Genomic DNA, 13,547 nt, shown 5'->3' with positions numbered 1-13,547 from the left:
CTCGATTTGCTAAATCGTGCGCACAATTTACTAATTCGTTCTCTCGATTTATAAATCGTGTGCACGATTTAGCAAATCGAGGGAACGAATTAGTAAATCGTTCGCACAATTTATAAATCGAGGGAACGAAATAGTAAATCGTGCACATGATTTAGCCTACTATTTTTTTCCGGAATGCCATGTGCGGGGCTCCGTATAAATCAGCATATTAGAAGGATTTCTAAAGGATTATATGACACTGAAAACTGGAGTAATGATGCTGAAAATTCAGCTTTGCTTCACAGGAATAAATTATATTTTAGAAAACTGTTATTTTAAATTGCAAAAATATTTCACAAAATTACAGCTTTTTTTGTATTTTTGATCAAATAAATGCAGCCTTGATCAGCATAAGAAACTTCTTTAAAAAAAAACACATAAAAAATCGTACTCATCCCAAACTTTTGAACAGCAGTGTATGTGTTACATATTTGCTGTTTCTTGCTCTAACAACATGAAATCAGTCCAGCTGACTCCAGACCGCCACCTAGTGTTAGAATTGGATCATTAATGTCAATTTGAGCTTGAGGTCACATGCACGCAGGAAGTCTTCTAGCACCATAAGAGATAATGGCCACGAGGGCTTATTGTCTCAGAGCCCTGTGCGATCACATCGTCAGGTCGTTGGGCATCGAAATAGGTATATTCTCTTGAAATAAATGGCTTTTCTATCTGACATCTGAAGTGAGAGATCACAAACGACTTCCTCTGGCCTCTCGATGAGCCGCCCAGTTATACATACTGTACCAACATCCATGCAAATACAAACAGATCAGGACAGCTGTGTTTTTATACGCATAGAGACACAAGAAAGGAACTATAAACATGAATTCTTCGGCTGCTGGGCCCGTCAAAACACACACTCGCACAAAGGCTGTTCCAGAAGGCAGTGTGTGTTGCAGGCTTTGGGGAAGCGGTTTGGATGCAGACTTCACTTCTTGTTGGCGATTCGTCTCTTCCTGGTGGCCAGCATGTCGTAGAAGGGGTCCCGGCTGATGCTCGCTCTGAAGGAACCAATTAAAGGAGATGTGAGGAGAGGCTGAGAGACTTCGGCATCTTTGATATGGAAATGTAGCACATATATAGTACGCACATCGTAGAAAATAGTTTGTTCAGTGACCTAGTTTGGTTTCTGAGGACAGACCCCGCCCCCGTTTAACCCCGCCTCTCGTTTTTGAGTCTTGTCCAGTGCAAGGCCAGACCTGCTAAGATTAAAGGCCGCTTTAAATCCATCAGCGACCGATATCTAATGTTCCTGTGCCTTTATTAGGTAATCCCTGAATGCTCTGATAAAGTCAGTGAAAAAAAACTGTATTTGTACTGTATTTAGTTTAATGCTATTTATTTTTAATGTTTATTACAATATTGTGCCGTTAGCTTAGCAACATGCTAATGTTAAAGGGTTAGTTCACCCAAAAATGAAAATTCTGTCATTAATTACTCACCCTCGTGTTGTTCCAAACCCGTAAGACCTTCGTTCATCTTCGGAACACAATTTAAGATATTTTTGAAGAGAGCCCTCAGATTTCATCAAAAATATCTTAAATTGTGTTCCGAAGATGAACGAAGGTCTTACTGGTTTGGAACAACATGAGGGTGAGAAATTAATGACAGAATTTTCATTTTTGGGTGAACTAACCCTTTAAAGCCTACTGGAATGAAAGTGACAAACACTGTTTGTGTGGCATTGAGTTGATTGTTGTGAAAAGAATTACACTTTAGTATACTTATATATATATATATATATATATATACGTATATATATATACGTATATACATATACACACACACACACACAGATGTATTATAATAAAATTACATACAGTTAAAATGATCATTAAGTACTTGTTTTGATGTGCTGACTAACATACTAACACACAAGTGTACTACTCTAAAATATGACAAAAGATTATTAAAATACTGATTTAAATGTAAAACATTGAATTTAATTTTAAATAATGGAATTAGGAAAAGTCATGAAGGTGTACTAATACACTTAAGTGGACTTTTATTCATTCATATTTTATCAAGTACAGTATAGTTCTTTATATATATAAATATATATTTTTGAATGATTTGTATTGAATGTTCACTTATAGTGCACATTATAAAAAATTTAAAAAAAAAAAACTTTTTTCACAAGGCTATGTCAAGCATTTCGAAATGGTCACTGTCTTTGTAGTTGTCTATGCAGCTCATTAGGTTTTGAAACAGAGCTATGACCTTCCTATATTCCTCCCTTTTTTGAGACGCTCTCTCTAAAAAAAATACTAAAAGTAGTTATATACTGTGAGTTCTTGCAGATGCAGTGCAGAATGAGTGCTCTTTGTATCTTGCAAAGGTTGCTGGGAAATGTGTTTAATTTGCACACTCTATGTTCGGAATAGCATAGAGTCTCTGCAACTTTAGGGATCTTATCTATGCACAATCAGCTTGTAACACTCCAAAGAGAAAGGAAAACTTGAAATCGCATCATATGACCCCTTTAATATCTGAATGAGTTTTGATTTGACTATCAAAAATTATAATTAAAAAAAATGCAACAAATTAAATTTTTCCAAAAATGCTAACAGGATGTCACTTGCATACAATAGGATGACATCATGCATCAACAAGGTATTATTTTATTGTGCACTCTTTTACTAACTATTTGTTAATAGCTGGTAGTATACTGAATATACTGCACAGGCTTAAGCAAGTAATATGCTAGTGATCTATTCCAAACATATCCTTCATCTTTTTACTATTTCTACCCTGATTCTACTATACCCTGAAAAGAATTCTGCTGAATGGATTTCAAATGTGTTCCAATGAAGTTCTACATTCTGAGTTCTGTGGGCTCAGATTCTGCACCGACATACCCATCAGATACACTGCCATGACTTATTTCTGTTGAATGACTTAAAACCCATGGGAAGCCCTTGTTTTTGTTTTTGTTCCTGGGACTGTTTCCAAAGTATGACTGAATGGTCCCCTATCCTGAGCGTATAAAGCATGATTACAGATAAGCAGATAAGGATTGTGGGTCATAACTGTGCCGACTAGGCAAAATGTGCTGTGATAAACCCTCTCATCCTACAGCATGTCTCTGAGAGATGAGACACGCTAGTGCTAGGCCTGGATTAGTGGAGAGAACAGGTCTGCAACAGGTCTGTTGGTCCCGCTGGAGTTGATGGCTTGTGGGGGGTTAAGCTGACTAATCTCAACTGATGCCCCATGAAAACAGGGGTTATGTGATGAGACTGCTGTTTCTATTGAAAACACCATCATGACTAGTGCTGTTAAAATCCACTGCTGTCCCAATATGAACAAAACCACAGCTGATAGCTATGTTTAAAAAAACTAGTGAGGTGAAACTCACAAAACATTTCAATAACATGTCTCAGTCTAAGACCATTAAGATTTTTTGCACTGTGACATTTTTTTTTCATGTCATTTAAGTAATCCCCCAAATTCTAATTACTGGAATGAATTAAATAGATTTTAGAGACTTAGTTTAGTGTAAGAGGAACATTATGTGTAAACACGTGTTAACGTCATCACTGTATTTCTTCAGCAACCGGGTGAAACCCAGTGATGAGATCACGGAACAAGACTATTTAAAGGGGTCATATGATGCTGCTAAAAATAGCATTTTGTGTATTTGGTGTAATGAAATGTCTTTATGCGGTTTAAGGTTAAAAAAACATTATTTTCCACATACTGTACATTATTTTTTCTCCTCTCTGCCCCGCCTTCGTCGATTTTTACAAAGCTCATCGTTCTGAAAAGCGAGAAGTGCTCTGATTGGCCAGCTATTCAGTGCGGTGTGATTGGCTGAATACCTCAAGCGTGGGACGGAAATGTTACGCCCCTTACCATAATGTTGATGCCGTGTCCCTAACACTCCAAAGAGAAAGGAAAACTTGAAATCGCATCATATGACCCCTTTAATGATTAGAATATGTTCAATAGGAAGGAAATCCTACTTAATGGACTTGATCCATTCTTCCTTCTCCTCTGGTGTGGGTGCTGATATCCTGTAGACGACGTGGTTTCCCTCCACCACCCTCCCATCTGCCTCGGTCTTACAGGCCTTGATCACCTGACCTTTATGGTTGGGATTGTACAACTCGAAGCAGTTCTACATAAGGAAACAAAACATAAAATGTAAGGCATGATGTTTTCATGATCTTGTTCAGCTCTAACTATCAAGTTTGTTTGGGCACTCACAGGTTTCCTGGGTTCCTCCACCTCTCTGATGCTGAGGTTCTCCAGAGGAATAATTCCACGTGGTTCCTTGTCCTATAGGCAGGAGAAACCCATCAAAATGCATCTGGGATGAGAATAACCCCTCAAACTCTCAGGACATGGTGCCTAATCCAGCAAAGTTCAGCTCCAACCTTGATCAAACACAACTGAACCAGCTAATTAAGATCTTCAGGAGCAGCTGATGATTACAGACAGGTGTGTTGGATCAGGGTTGGAACTGAACTTTGCTGGAAGGTTGATCTCCAGGAACAGGATTGGCAGCCCTGGTGTACAGTACACCCTAGAAACAATGTACTTAACAACCCATAAATAACAAAAACTACTTACTGTTGTGTACTCAAAATAGTACAAGCAGTTGTCAGTCAGAATAAACCATCTCCTCTTCCAAGTTTTTACTCGCCCACCTGCAAAGCAAATTAAACAGAACTTATGAACCATCAAACAGAAACTAAATCAAGGCCAATGACCCAATTTCTGAGCAGCAAATGACTAGCGCCAATGCCACAATAACATACAGCTCCTGTTTCTCATTTCTGGAATATCATCAACAATATCTTCTGGTGGAACACTCATTTATTTGCAAATGATCTGGCCAAGTTTAGTTCTGCATATTCACAGTGTATGATATCTATCTTTTTCTATGTTAATATGTTCTCCCATTCCAGAAAACTGTAAACCATGAATTAGTTTATAAACCATGAATTGGTTGAATTTCTGAAGAGTTCGGGACTGTCCTAAATACCAGCCTCAGCCCTTGTGTTCTTCATTTGAGTGACATAATGCAACATAGACAATTCATCTCCAGTGCAAGCTCTGCAAAAGAACACATTGAAGCCATGAAGAGGCACTCTGGATCACCATTCAGATTCATAACAAATAGAATACTATGGTCTAGTGGACTTCATGGACAGATAATTGAAGGATACAAGACCACAAGTCTACATTAAGTACAGTTTTTAAGACAGATGTGGCCTGTGGCAATGGTTGGATATGTCAGTGGTGTAAGTTTGGGCAGGACTACATGTTTCTTAGAACAATGGAAGATGGCAAGACAATATGGAAACTTGTTCGGAAACAGTAAGCCTTGTTGAGACTGTCACTCCAAATCTGATTTGTGTATACGATTGGAATCTGATTTAAATTACAGTCCACACTGTGTATCGCAACTGCTCAGATCCGATTTGTGTATCCCATTGTGCTCTTTCATTTTACTGAACACCTGTATTGGCAATACAGTTTGCAATGTAGATCGCAAATCGCGCTTTTATTTATATTACATCTAATGTGGAAGTGGCATAAAGGTAGGAAGCTGGAATGTGCAGATTTATTCCATGCTGCTGTCTCTACCATTCTCAAAACTCAAAGAGACCAGCAGTATTTTGTCAGTTGTCAATTTCTGCTTGAATTGCACTTCGCAACAACGCAACCTTGTTTCTGCGATGTTTCTACAAACAACGTCTGATGTGTCCTATCATAATAAAGGGCAAAAAAAACATGTCTGATGTGCTTACATTTTGCGTCGCGTGAGAATGTGAAAAAGCTATGCAAAATCCGATCTGAGCGGTCAGACTGAAACGAATTTCCAAAAATACGATTTGAATAGAATTCCAAACCACATATGAATGTAGCTTCACACCTGCTAAATATGATCAAATTCCAATCGGATTATTTGGATATAAAAAGGCTTTAGCATTTTTGCAATTTTATTTGAATCCTTTGTGGTGCCTTTAACAATATCTTCAAGGACCGAAGTGGAGATTCCACATGGAGATTCTCCTGAACCTTTCAGAAAACAATATACAGCTCAAATCTGTGACTGCTCTGCATTTGTGCCGAGCACAGAGTCCAGTGCACAACTCCTGACCACAGCAAGCGAAAACAGAAATGTCTGGGAGCAATGCTACGACGATGAGAGAAGTTATTTGAGACAGATGTCAAAGAGAGCTTGGATCACAGCGCTACCCTTATTTGGTTTATTCTTCAGAAACAGTCACGCAACAGTCTTTTACAAAAAAGACAGACCTTACAAGAGTGTTCTAGACTGCATTTTACGATTGAATTAGACACAGAGTCTCATTGCAAATATAGAAACGCCACTATCATGCTGTGGAAAATGATACATAGATATAGACATGCAAAGCATCTCTCTCGCACACCCCCACACACTGCATGTTCTTATATACATTAAAGCCTCGGACTCATTTTCAGTCATATCTTTCCTCTGCTGTTTTCTAGAGCAAGCGGCACTCTTCTCTTCTGTTTTTGGCTGCTATAACATGGTGTATCCAGCACAATGCTGCCGTGGGCTTATCAACCCCCTCTCCTGACTCCAACATCTCCAACCCACGGATGCTGAACGCACATCCGCATGGAAACGTACTGCATAGAGAGAGAGATTATCTGCAGTTCCCTATTTGCAATTCTGTTCCCACATTGTACTTTCACTATCTCTGATGTCCATCTGTATTATGCCACCTCAGTCACAAAAGATGGCAGCTTGAGAGTCATTCAAAGCACCAGTGCAGCTCATGGCAATGAAGGCCACTCACAGATGGGAAATGAGGTCGTAGTGATGTTTCATGGCATGTGGCTCTCAGTGAGGGAGCTGAATGGATGAAGGAACAATGACACAATCCCAATGACTCTATTAACACATGCAGGCTTCTGTTAGTTCCTGGCCTACAGGGCAAAGATCAGGGTACCTTCATTTGGACAATGCTTTGAACAATACGTGTCCAACAATAATGATTGTTTATTTATGGGGATTTATAAACATACATACATGTTCCAAACTATCATTCACCAACCATCCAGAACTCCATCCATCTGGACCATCCATTGTATTCATCAGTGAATAAAACTATATAAAAATGAGTCTTCATGTATTTCTACACCCACTGTAAATGCTTCGCTTTCAGGTGGCTGAAATGCAGCTTTATGCACAACTGCCAGACAGCTTCAAATACCTGTTTGCCGCTCAATAGTGGCTTTTTTATAGCTTTTTAATACAAATAATTTGACAGAAACTTTCCTTAATAAGCTTTTATCTGATCGAGTTCTTCTGTGCTCTGAATCACTCACAAATCTATTGACAGTTCGATAATCTCTATTCAGTTTTCACAAAATATTAGTTGTTTTCATGCTTTTTGCAAGTTGTTGCACTGTTCAATGCTTTACATCTTCAGAAAGATCTTGCTTTCTCACCATATTGCATTAGAACTGTGACTTGCTTAATAATGTGGAGCAAACTCTTCCAAGTAAGTTTTCCATTTACCTAAGAAGACCTGGCAAACTATTTAACAAACCTGTCTGAGATTGCTGCCAGTTATCTAAAAAATAGATGAGAAACAAAACAAACACTTTCTATGAAAAATGGAATCTGAATTTTTATTTCGCTGAAATCCTACTGAATTGTCATAATGTTATAATGTCAATTGTAATAATTCGGAACACAGTGTATAAGATACAGTTTACTTTAATACACATCAACCTTTTGTGACAACATGCCCCAATAGCATGTTGTCACATTATATGGGATAAACAAATGGAACGTGTCATCAAATAGCCTAGTCTTTTCAAATGTTATGAAAGTTATGAATTAAAAAAATTGTCATAATGTTATAATGTCAATTGTAATAATTCGGAACACAGTGTATAAGATACAGTTTACTTTAATACACATCACCCTTTTGTGACAACATGCCCCAATAGCATGTTGTCACATTATATGGGATAAACAAATGGACTATAATTCCTCTTTATTACTCCTCCTATACACTCCTATTTATTATAGAAATTATTGTATTAAAAAATCTGTTGAGACAAAAAAAAAATGTTTGTGATGTTCCTCATCTGGAAGTCGCTTTGGATAAAAATGTCTGCTAAATGAATAAATGTACCATAATTTTGGCCAATAATAAACTTTATAAATTCATAACGTTTCACACACATGAAACTTGCTCCAACCTGATACTTATGAAGAATCTCATCAAAAACGTATTAGTTTTAAAGACTTTGTGACAACTTCCCTGTGATAACAGAGGAATAATTACTGTTGATATAATTAACAGGAAATTGATATAGCTACTGAACTGATGGTCACATTATTTGATTATTTCTCAACATTATTGACTTATATAGAGTTATTTGAAGTGGGGAAAACCATAATTATTTGAGTGGAAAAAGCTCCCCACCGCTTACTGCTGAGGGGGACACATAAAGATTGTGTGGGTATAATGTGTACCTTCATTATTACAATGTATACAGGACTCCTGAGACATTACATAGTAAACAAGGTATTTGTGTGTCCCGAGCCAAACAATACAGCTGAGGTGTGACGCTAAATCAGACCATATGCACTAAGCTGACCTTGGACCCCAGCAGCAGCAGCCAGCCAGAGTAGAGCAACCTAACAATATACACATCCCTACAGACAGGAAGTAGGAAGGCCTTGAATGACAGTCAGGAAAGGATAAATTAAGGTTACAGGAGATGAAAAGAGGTTGAGATGAGGGAATGATGGGATAGATCTGTCCTGGTTACGTACCTCCTGTAGAGACAGCCAGTCACGGGGACAGAAAATGAGGGCAAGGGTCAAAGGGCAAAGTGTGTAAGGAAAACAAGAAGGAATGTTCAACATCAATACATGAGAAACAAAGCACCACCACAACACATACAAATACACATTTAGGACAGAAATGACACACATAATGTATGGGAGACGGGAGACACAGAAACACACAAACAAGTGCCATTTGATGCTTGACAGACAAATAAAAGAGGCACATACAAATGAAACACAGCAACTACAAAACACCTTCTGTATGGACAATCCCCTGCTACAGGGATTCATTTGTGCATCCAGATCCGGCTCCATACAACAACTCTAATCTTGTATAGCCAGACATTGAACTATCAGCATAAAGTCTGGTCCACACTGGAGCTTATTCAACAGCTGCACACTATAAAAAAAATCTAAATAACAAGTCATAGTTTTGTTTTCACGTGCCATTTAGAGGTGGGTTCAACTGAAATGATTTTGAAATAACACTAGGGACCAATGCTCACTATTAACAAGTTGCACATTACTAGCATATTGACTGTTTATTAGTAGTTATAAAGCACGGCCATATTTTAGATCCCTTAATCCTAAAGTTAACAACTACCTTCCTAACTATTAATAAGCAGTTTTTTAAGAGTTTATTAAGGAAAAAGTTATAGTTAATAATAGTAAGTTAATGGTGAGAATCCCTACACTAAAGTGTGACCCAGTTTACTTTCTACTAAGTGCAAAATCACACTCAAACAATAATTATCAAAGCTCTAAAGTCATTTCAGATCTTTTAAACGCTTGATACTAGTAAATAATTATTAATAACTATTCTATTTTAATTCTACTTTATCTATATTTATCTTCTTTTTTTATAAAAAAAACCCGCTAGCTTTCTATTTTTTCTATTCTATCTACTTGTTTTTCTTTGTGTGTGTATATGTGTGTGTATAATATATATATATACACCTTGCTACGTGTACTGCGTTAGGCTAACCGAGACTTGTCATTTGCACTTTAAAATATATTGTTGCTCTTTTGTTAGTTTTGACTGCTTTTATTGTCCTCATTTGTAAGTCGCTTTGGATAAAAGCGTCTGCTAAATGACTAAATGTAAATGTAAATGTAGTAACCTGCCAAAAAAGACGAAATACAGTAATTATTTTTTTCCTCAGAATCTCTCATTGTACCACTTATAAACATAACTTTGTACCCAGGCGGACTAAAAAAAAGATGTGTAATTTTATCCAATCAGATTAGAGTTTGCCAAATCCATTTTACATCAGATTACAAAGTAAAATAGGTTGCCGCTTGCTTAAAGTTTCAATTGGATGTTACACATCTTTTTTTTCTTCATTATGTGTCCCTTCTTCCCTTGCCAGATCCAACAGAAGCCCATTCCAGGACCTCATAATTTACAAATTAAAGTGCCCCTATTATGGATTTTTGAAAATTACCTTTCATGCAGTGTGTAACACAGCTCTAAGTGAATGAAAACATCCTGCAAAGTTTAAAATCTGAAAGTGCACCGTGTATAAAGTGAGTGAGTGAGTGAGTGAGTGAGTGAGTGAGTGAGTGAGTGAGTGAGTGAGTGAGTGAGTGAGTGAGTGTGTGTGAAGGTGTATATATATATATTTATATACACCTTGCTACGTGTACTGCGTTAGGCTAACCGAGACTTGTCATTTGCACTTTAAAATATATTGTTGCTCTTTTGTTAGTTTTGACTGCTTTTATTGTCCTCATTTGTAAGTCGCTTTGGATAAAAGCGTCTGCTAAATGACTAAATGTAAATGTAAATGTAGTAACCTGCCAAAAAAGACGAAATACAGTAATTATTTTTTTCCTCAGAATCTCTCATTGTACCACTTATAAACATAACTTTGTACCCAGGCGGACTAAAAAAAAGATGTGTAATTTTATCCAATCAGATTAGAGTTTGCCAAATCCATTTTACATCAGATTACAAAGTAAAATAGGTTGCCGCTTGCTTAAAGTTTCAATTGGATGTTACACATCTTTTTTTTCTTCATTATGTGTCCCTTCTTCCCTTGCCAGATCCAACAGAAGCCCATTCCAGGACCTCATAATTTACAAATTAAAGTGCCCCTATTATGGATTTTTGAAAATTACCTTTCATGCAGTGTGTAACACAGCTCTAAGTGAATGAAAACATCCTGCAAAGTTTAAAATCTGAAAGTGCACCGTGTATAAAGTTATTGTCTCTCAAAATAAAGAGTCGACTCAGAATAGTTGAAACGAGTCGTTTTTAAAACAAATCCCACGCCGTTTCATGTTGAGGTCAACATCATGAAATGAAAATAAGACCAATTGGACCAATTACCGCAGATTAGCGTCACGCAAAGGAGAGGTTTGGAAAAATGAATCGTTGAGCGAAGCGTTTGGGAGTCGTTGAGCAAGTAAGGTAAAAATAAATGCATATTATAAGACAATGAAAGTGTTTTTGACCTTGCATGCATGCCAACCTGTTGTTGGGGACTCCCAAAACCAAAATATGAACCTTTCATTACCCATAATAGGGGCACTTTAAAGTACCACAATCCTGTCTGTGAGAGCTGATGTTTAAAAAGTTAATGCAATAGTAACAGCAGAAAGTTCATTGCATTCTGCTTGATACTTCTGCTTTCATCCTATTCTTGTCTCCCCACAAAATGTTTCCCTACTAAACTGCACACTTTTCATGAGTGGCTGTAACTCTATGTGTCAGGCGCTCTGTCCCTATGAGACGGCGTACTACTGCTGAAGGAATCCCTCGCAGTGATGTGAAAAACCCATTAGGATGGTAATGAGCAGCACTGTGTTCACAGCTTTCCCTGACACCACCTACAGGCTCCAACAGACCTCCAACAGATCTATGTGGTGTAAAACCACAACTCTGCAGAAAATATCAGCCAAAGGAGCTGTAAGAGTCTGGTTCTGACCTAACTTGAGCAGCCAGCCCTCTCGGTCCGGGTTGAAGAATGTGTGTGTGAGGTCGTTGCCATCATCTTCAGGGATTTTGAAGGGCTCGCTCTTGATGCTCTCGTACAGGTTCTGCGAGAGAGAAGGGACATTAGTGCTTTTAATGTATGCAGATGAACACATATTTAAAACCGTCCTATGGAAAGTGAGAGAGGAAGAAGATTCTGAAGAAGAAAGAGGAGAGTAAGTCAAGTTCTTGCAGTTAGTGCTTGGCCCCCGAACTGGGCTTTTCCAGCAGAGAGAAGAAATTCTTACTTCAGGTAGTTTATCTGTTATGTTGTGTTATATCATTCATCATTAATGGCTTAATCTATAATTTTCAGCATTGGCAATCAGAGATCCAGTTAGCGGCTGTTACCCGGAGCAACTCCTCTGGCAGGTCTCCTCCGTCATTAATGCCTCTGTTCATGGAGATGAAACGCTCTACGGCGGGTTTGTCCCGGACATTGGGATTGTGAAGACTTGTGTTTAACATAATGATGGCAAAGGACAGAACATAACATGTGTCTGAAAGACAAAAAACATATACAAAGCTCAATAACTACACTGACTAGAATACTACAATACCACACATTATTTGTCTAAAATATCTGACACATCTGTAAAAAAACAACAAAAAAAACTCATCTATGTCCGTTGCAGCCCTTCACTCCATAAACATCACTCCACTTCTTTCTTTCTTTCTTTCTTTCTTTCTTTCGTTCTTTCTTTCTCTTTATTTTTAAATTTTACTGACTCCAGACAGTTTCCACAAAAAAAGGAAGCATGAAAAAACTGTTTTCAACATTGATAATAATATTAAATGTTAATAATAATTGGAGCAACAAATCAGCATATTACAATGATTCATGAAGGATCTTGCGACACTGAAGACAGGAGTAATGTTGCTGAAAATTCAGCTTTGCCATGACAGGAATAAATTAAATATTCAGATATATTAAAGGGGTCCTATTATGCTCTTTTACAAAGTCTTAATTTTGTTTTGGGGGTGTACTAGTACATGCTCTCATGCTTGGTGGTTCGAAAAACGCATTTTTTTTCCGAAATGTGTTGTGATTGGTTAGCTGTCCCAGTGCGTTGTGATTGGCAAACAGCTTAGACGGTGTTTCAGTACTGCCCTGCCCCTTGCCAAAGCAGCAAGTTCCGTCTGCTCCGGTATAGTTAAGGATGGCGTCAATATTGCCATATCAATTTGAGCCGGATTCAGACCCCAAGAATATTGAACAAGAGGATCGAGCAGAACCTTTGCACGCACGGATATGTGACCCTGGACCACAAAACCCGTCTTAAGTCGCTGGGGTATATTTGTAGCAATAGCCAAAAATACATTGTATGGGTCAAAATTTGTAATGATATTCCAATGAGCCGCTTTGTGATATCATAAAGCCCGGAAAACAAACGCTGTAGTCCAAACGAGCCATTCGTTGTAGTTCTTGAAAAGGGATAAAAAATTAAATAAAATTTAATATCTCGCTTTGGAGTGGACTTTGAGTTTTGTAACTTTGTAGATCTTTTTTATGCCCAAACATACACACTACACACTGACTAAAATTGAAAAAGTGAAAAAGCATAATAGGACCCCTTTAAAATGGAAAACTGTTATTTTAAATTTAAAGGCTTGTCATTGAAAAAATTAGCATAAATAAAATCTTCAGTCACGCTGTCAGACTCTGTTCCATGTCTCGTGTTGTGTTTTCCTCCCCCACGTGCTCCAGTTTGATTATTA

At 37.7% G+C, this 13,547-nt stretch overlaps 1 protein-coding gene across 1 annotated transcript in view; it reads right to left on the bottom strand.

Moving 5' to 3' along the window:
- Positions 1–432: 432 nt before the first annotated feature.
- Positions 433–13,547, bottom strand: part of cyth3b (cytohesin 3b) — an 18,246-nt gene continuing 5,131 nt past the window's right edge. The window contains exons 7-12 of the mRNA XM_016515529.1: positions 12,180–12,328; positions 11,782–11,893; positions 4,618–4,694; positions 4,252–4,323; positions 4,008–4,162; positions 433–1,043 (exon numbers count right to left, since the gene is read on the bottom strand). Coding sequence (XP_016371015.1) covers positions 971–1,043; positions 4,008–4,162; positions 4,252–4,323; positions 4,618–4,694; positions 11,782–11,893; positions 12,180–12,328 — 638 coding nt within the window. The 3' untranslated portion in view covers positions 433–970. The remainder of the gene's footprint in view (positions 1,044–4,007; positions 4,163–4,251; positions 4,324–4,617; positions 4,695–11,781; positions 11,894–12,179; positions 12,329–13,547) is intronic.

The sequence above is a fragment of the Sinocyclocheilus rhinocerous genome, unplaced genomic scaffold (genome assembly GCF_001515625.1).
Source record: "Sinocyclocheilus rhinocerous isolate Xijiao unplaced genomic scaffold, SAMN03320098_v1.1 scaffold627, whole genome shotgun sequence".
Taxonomy (NCBI): Eukaryota; Metazoa; Chordata; class Actinopteri; order Cypriniformes; family Cyprinidae; genus Sinocyclocheilus; species Sinocyclocheilus rhinocerous.
This window is presented reverse-complemented; position numbering and strand designations above follow the sequence as displayed.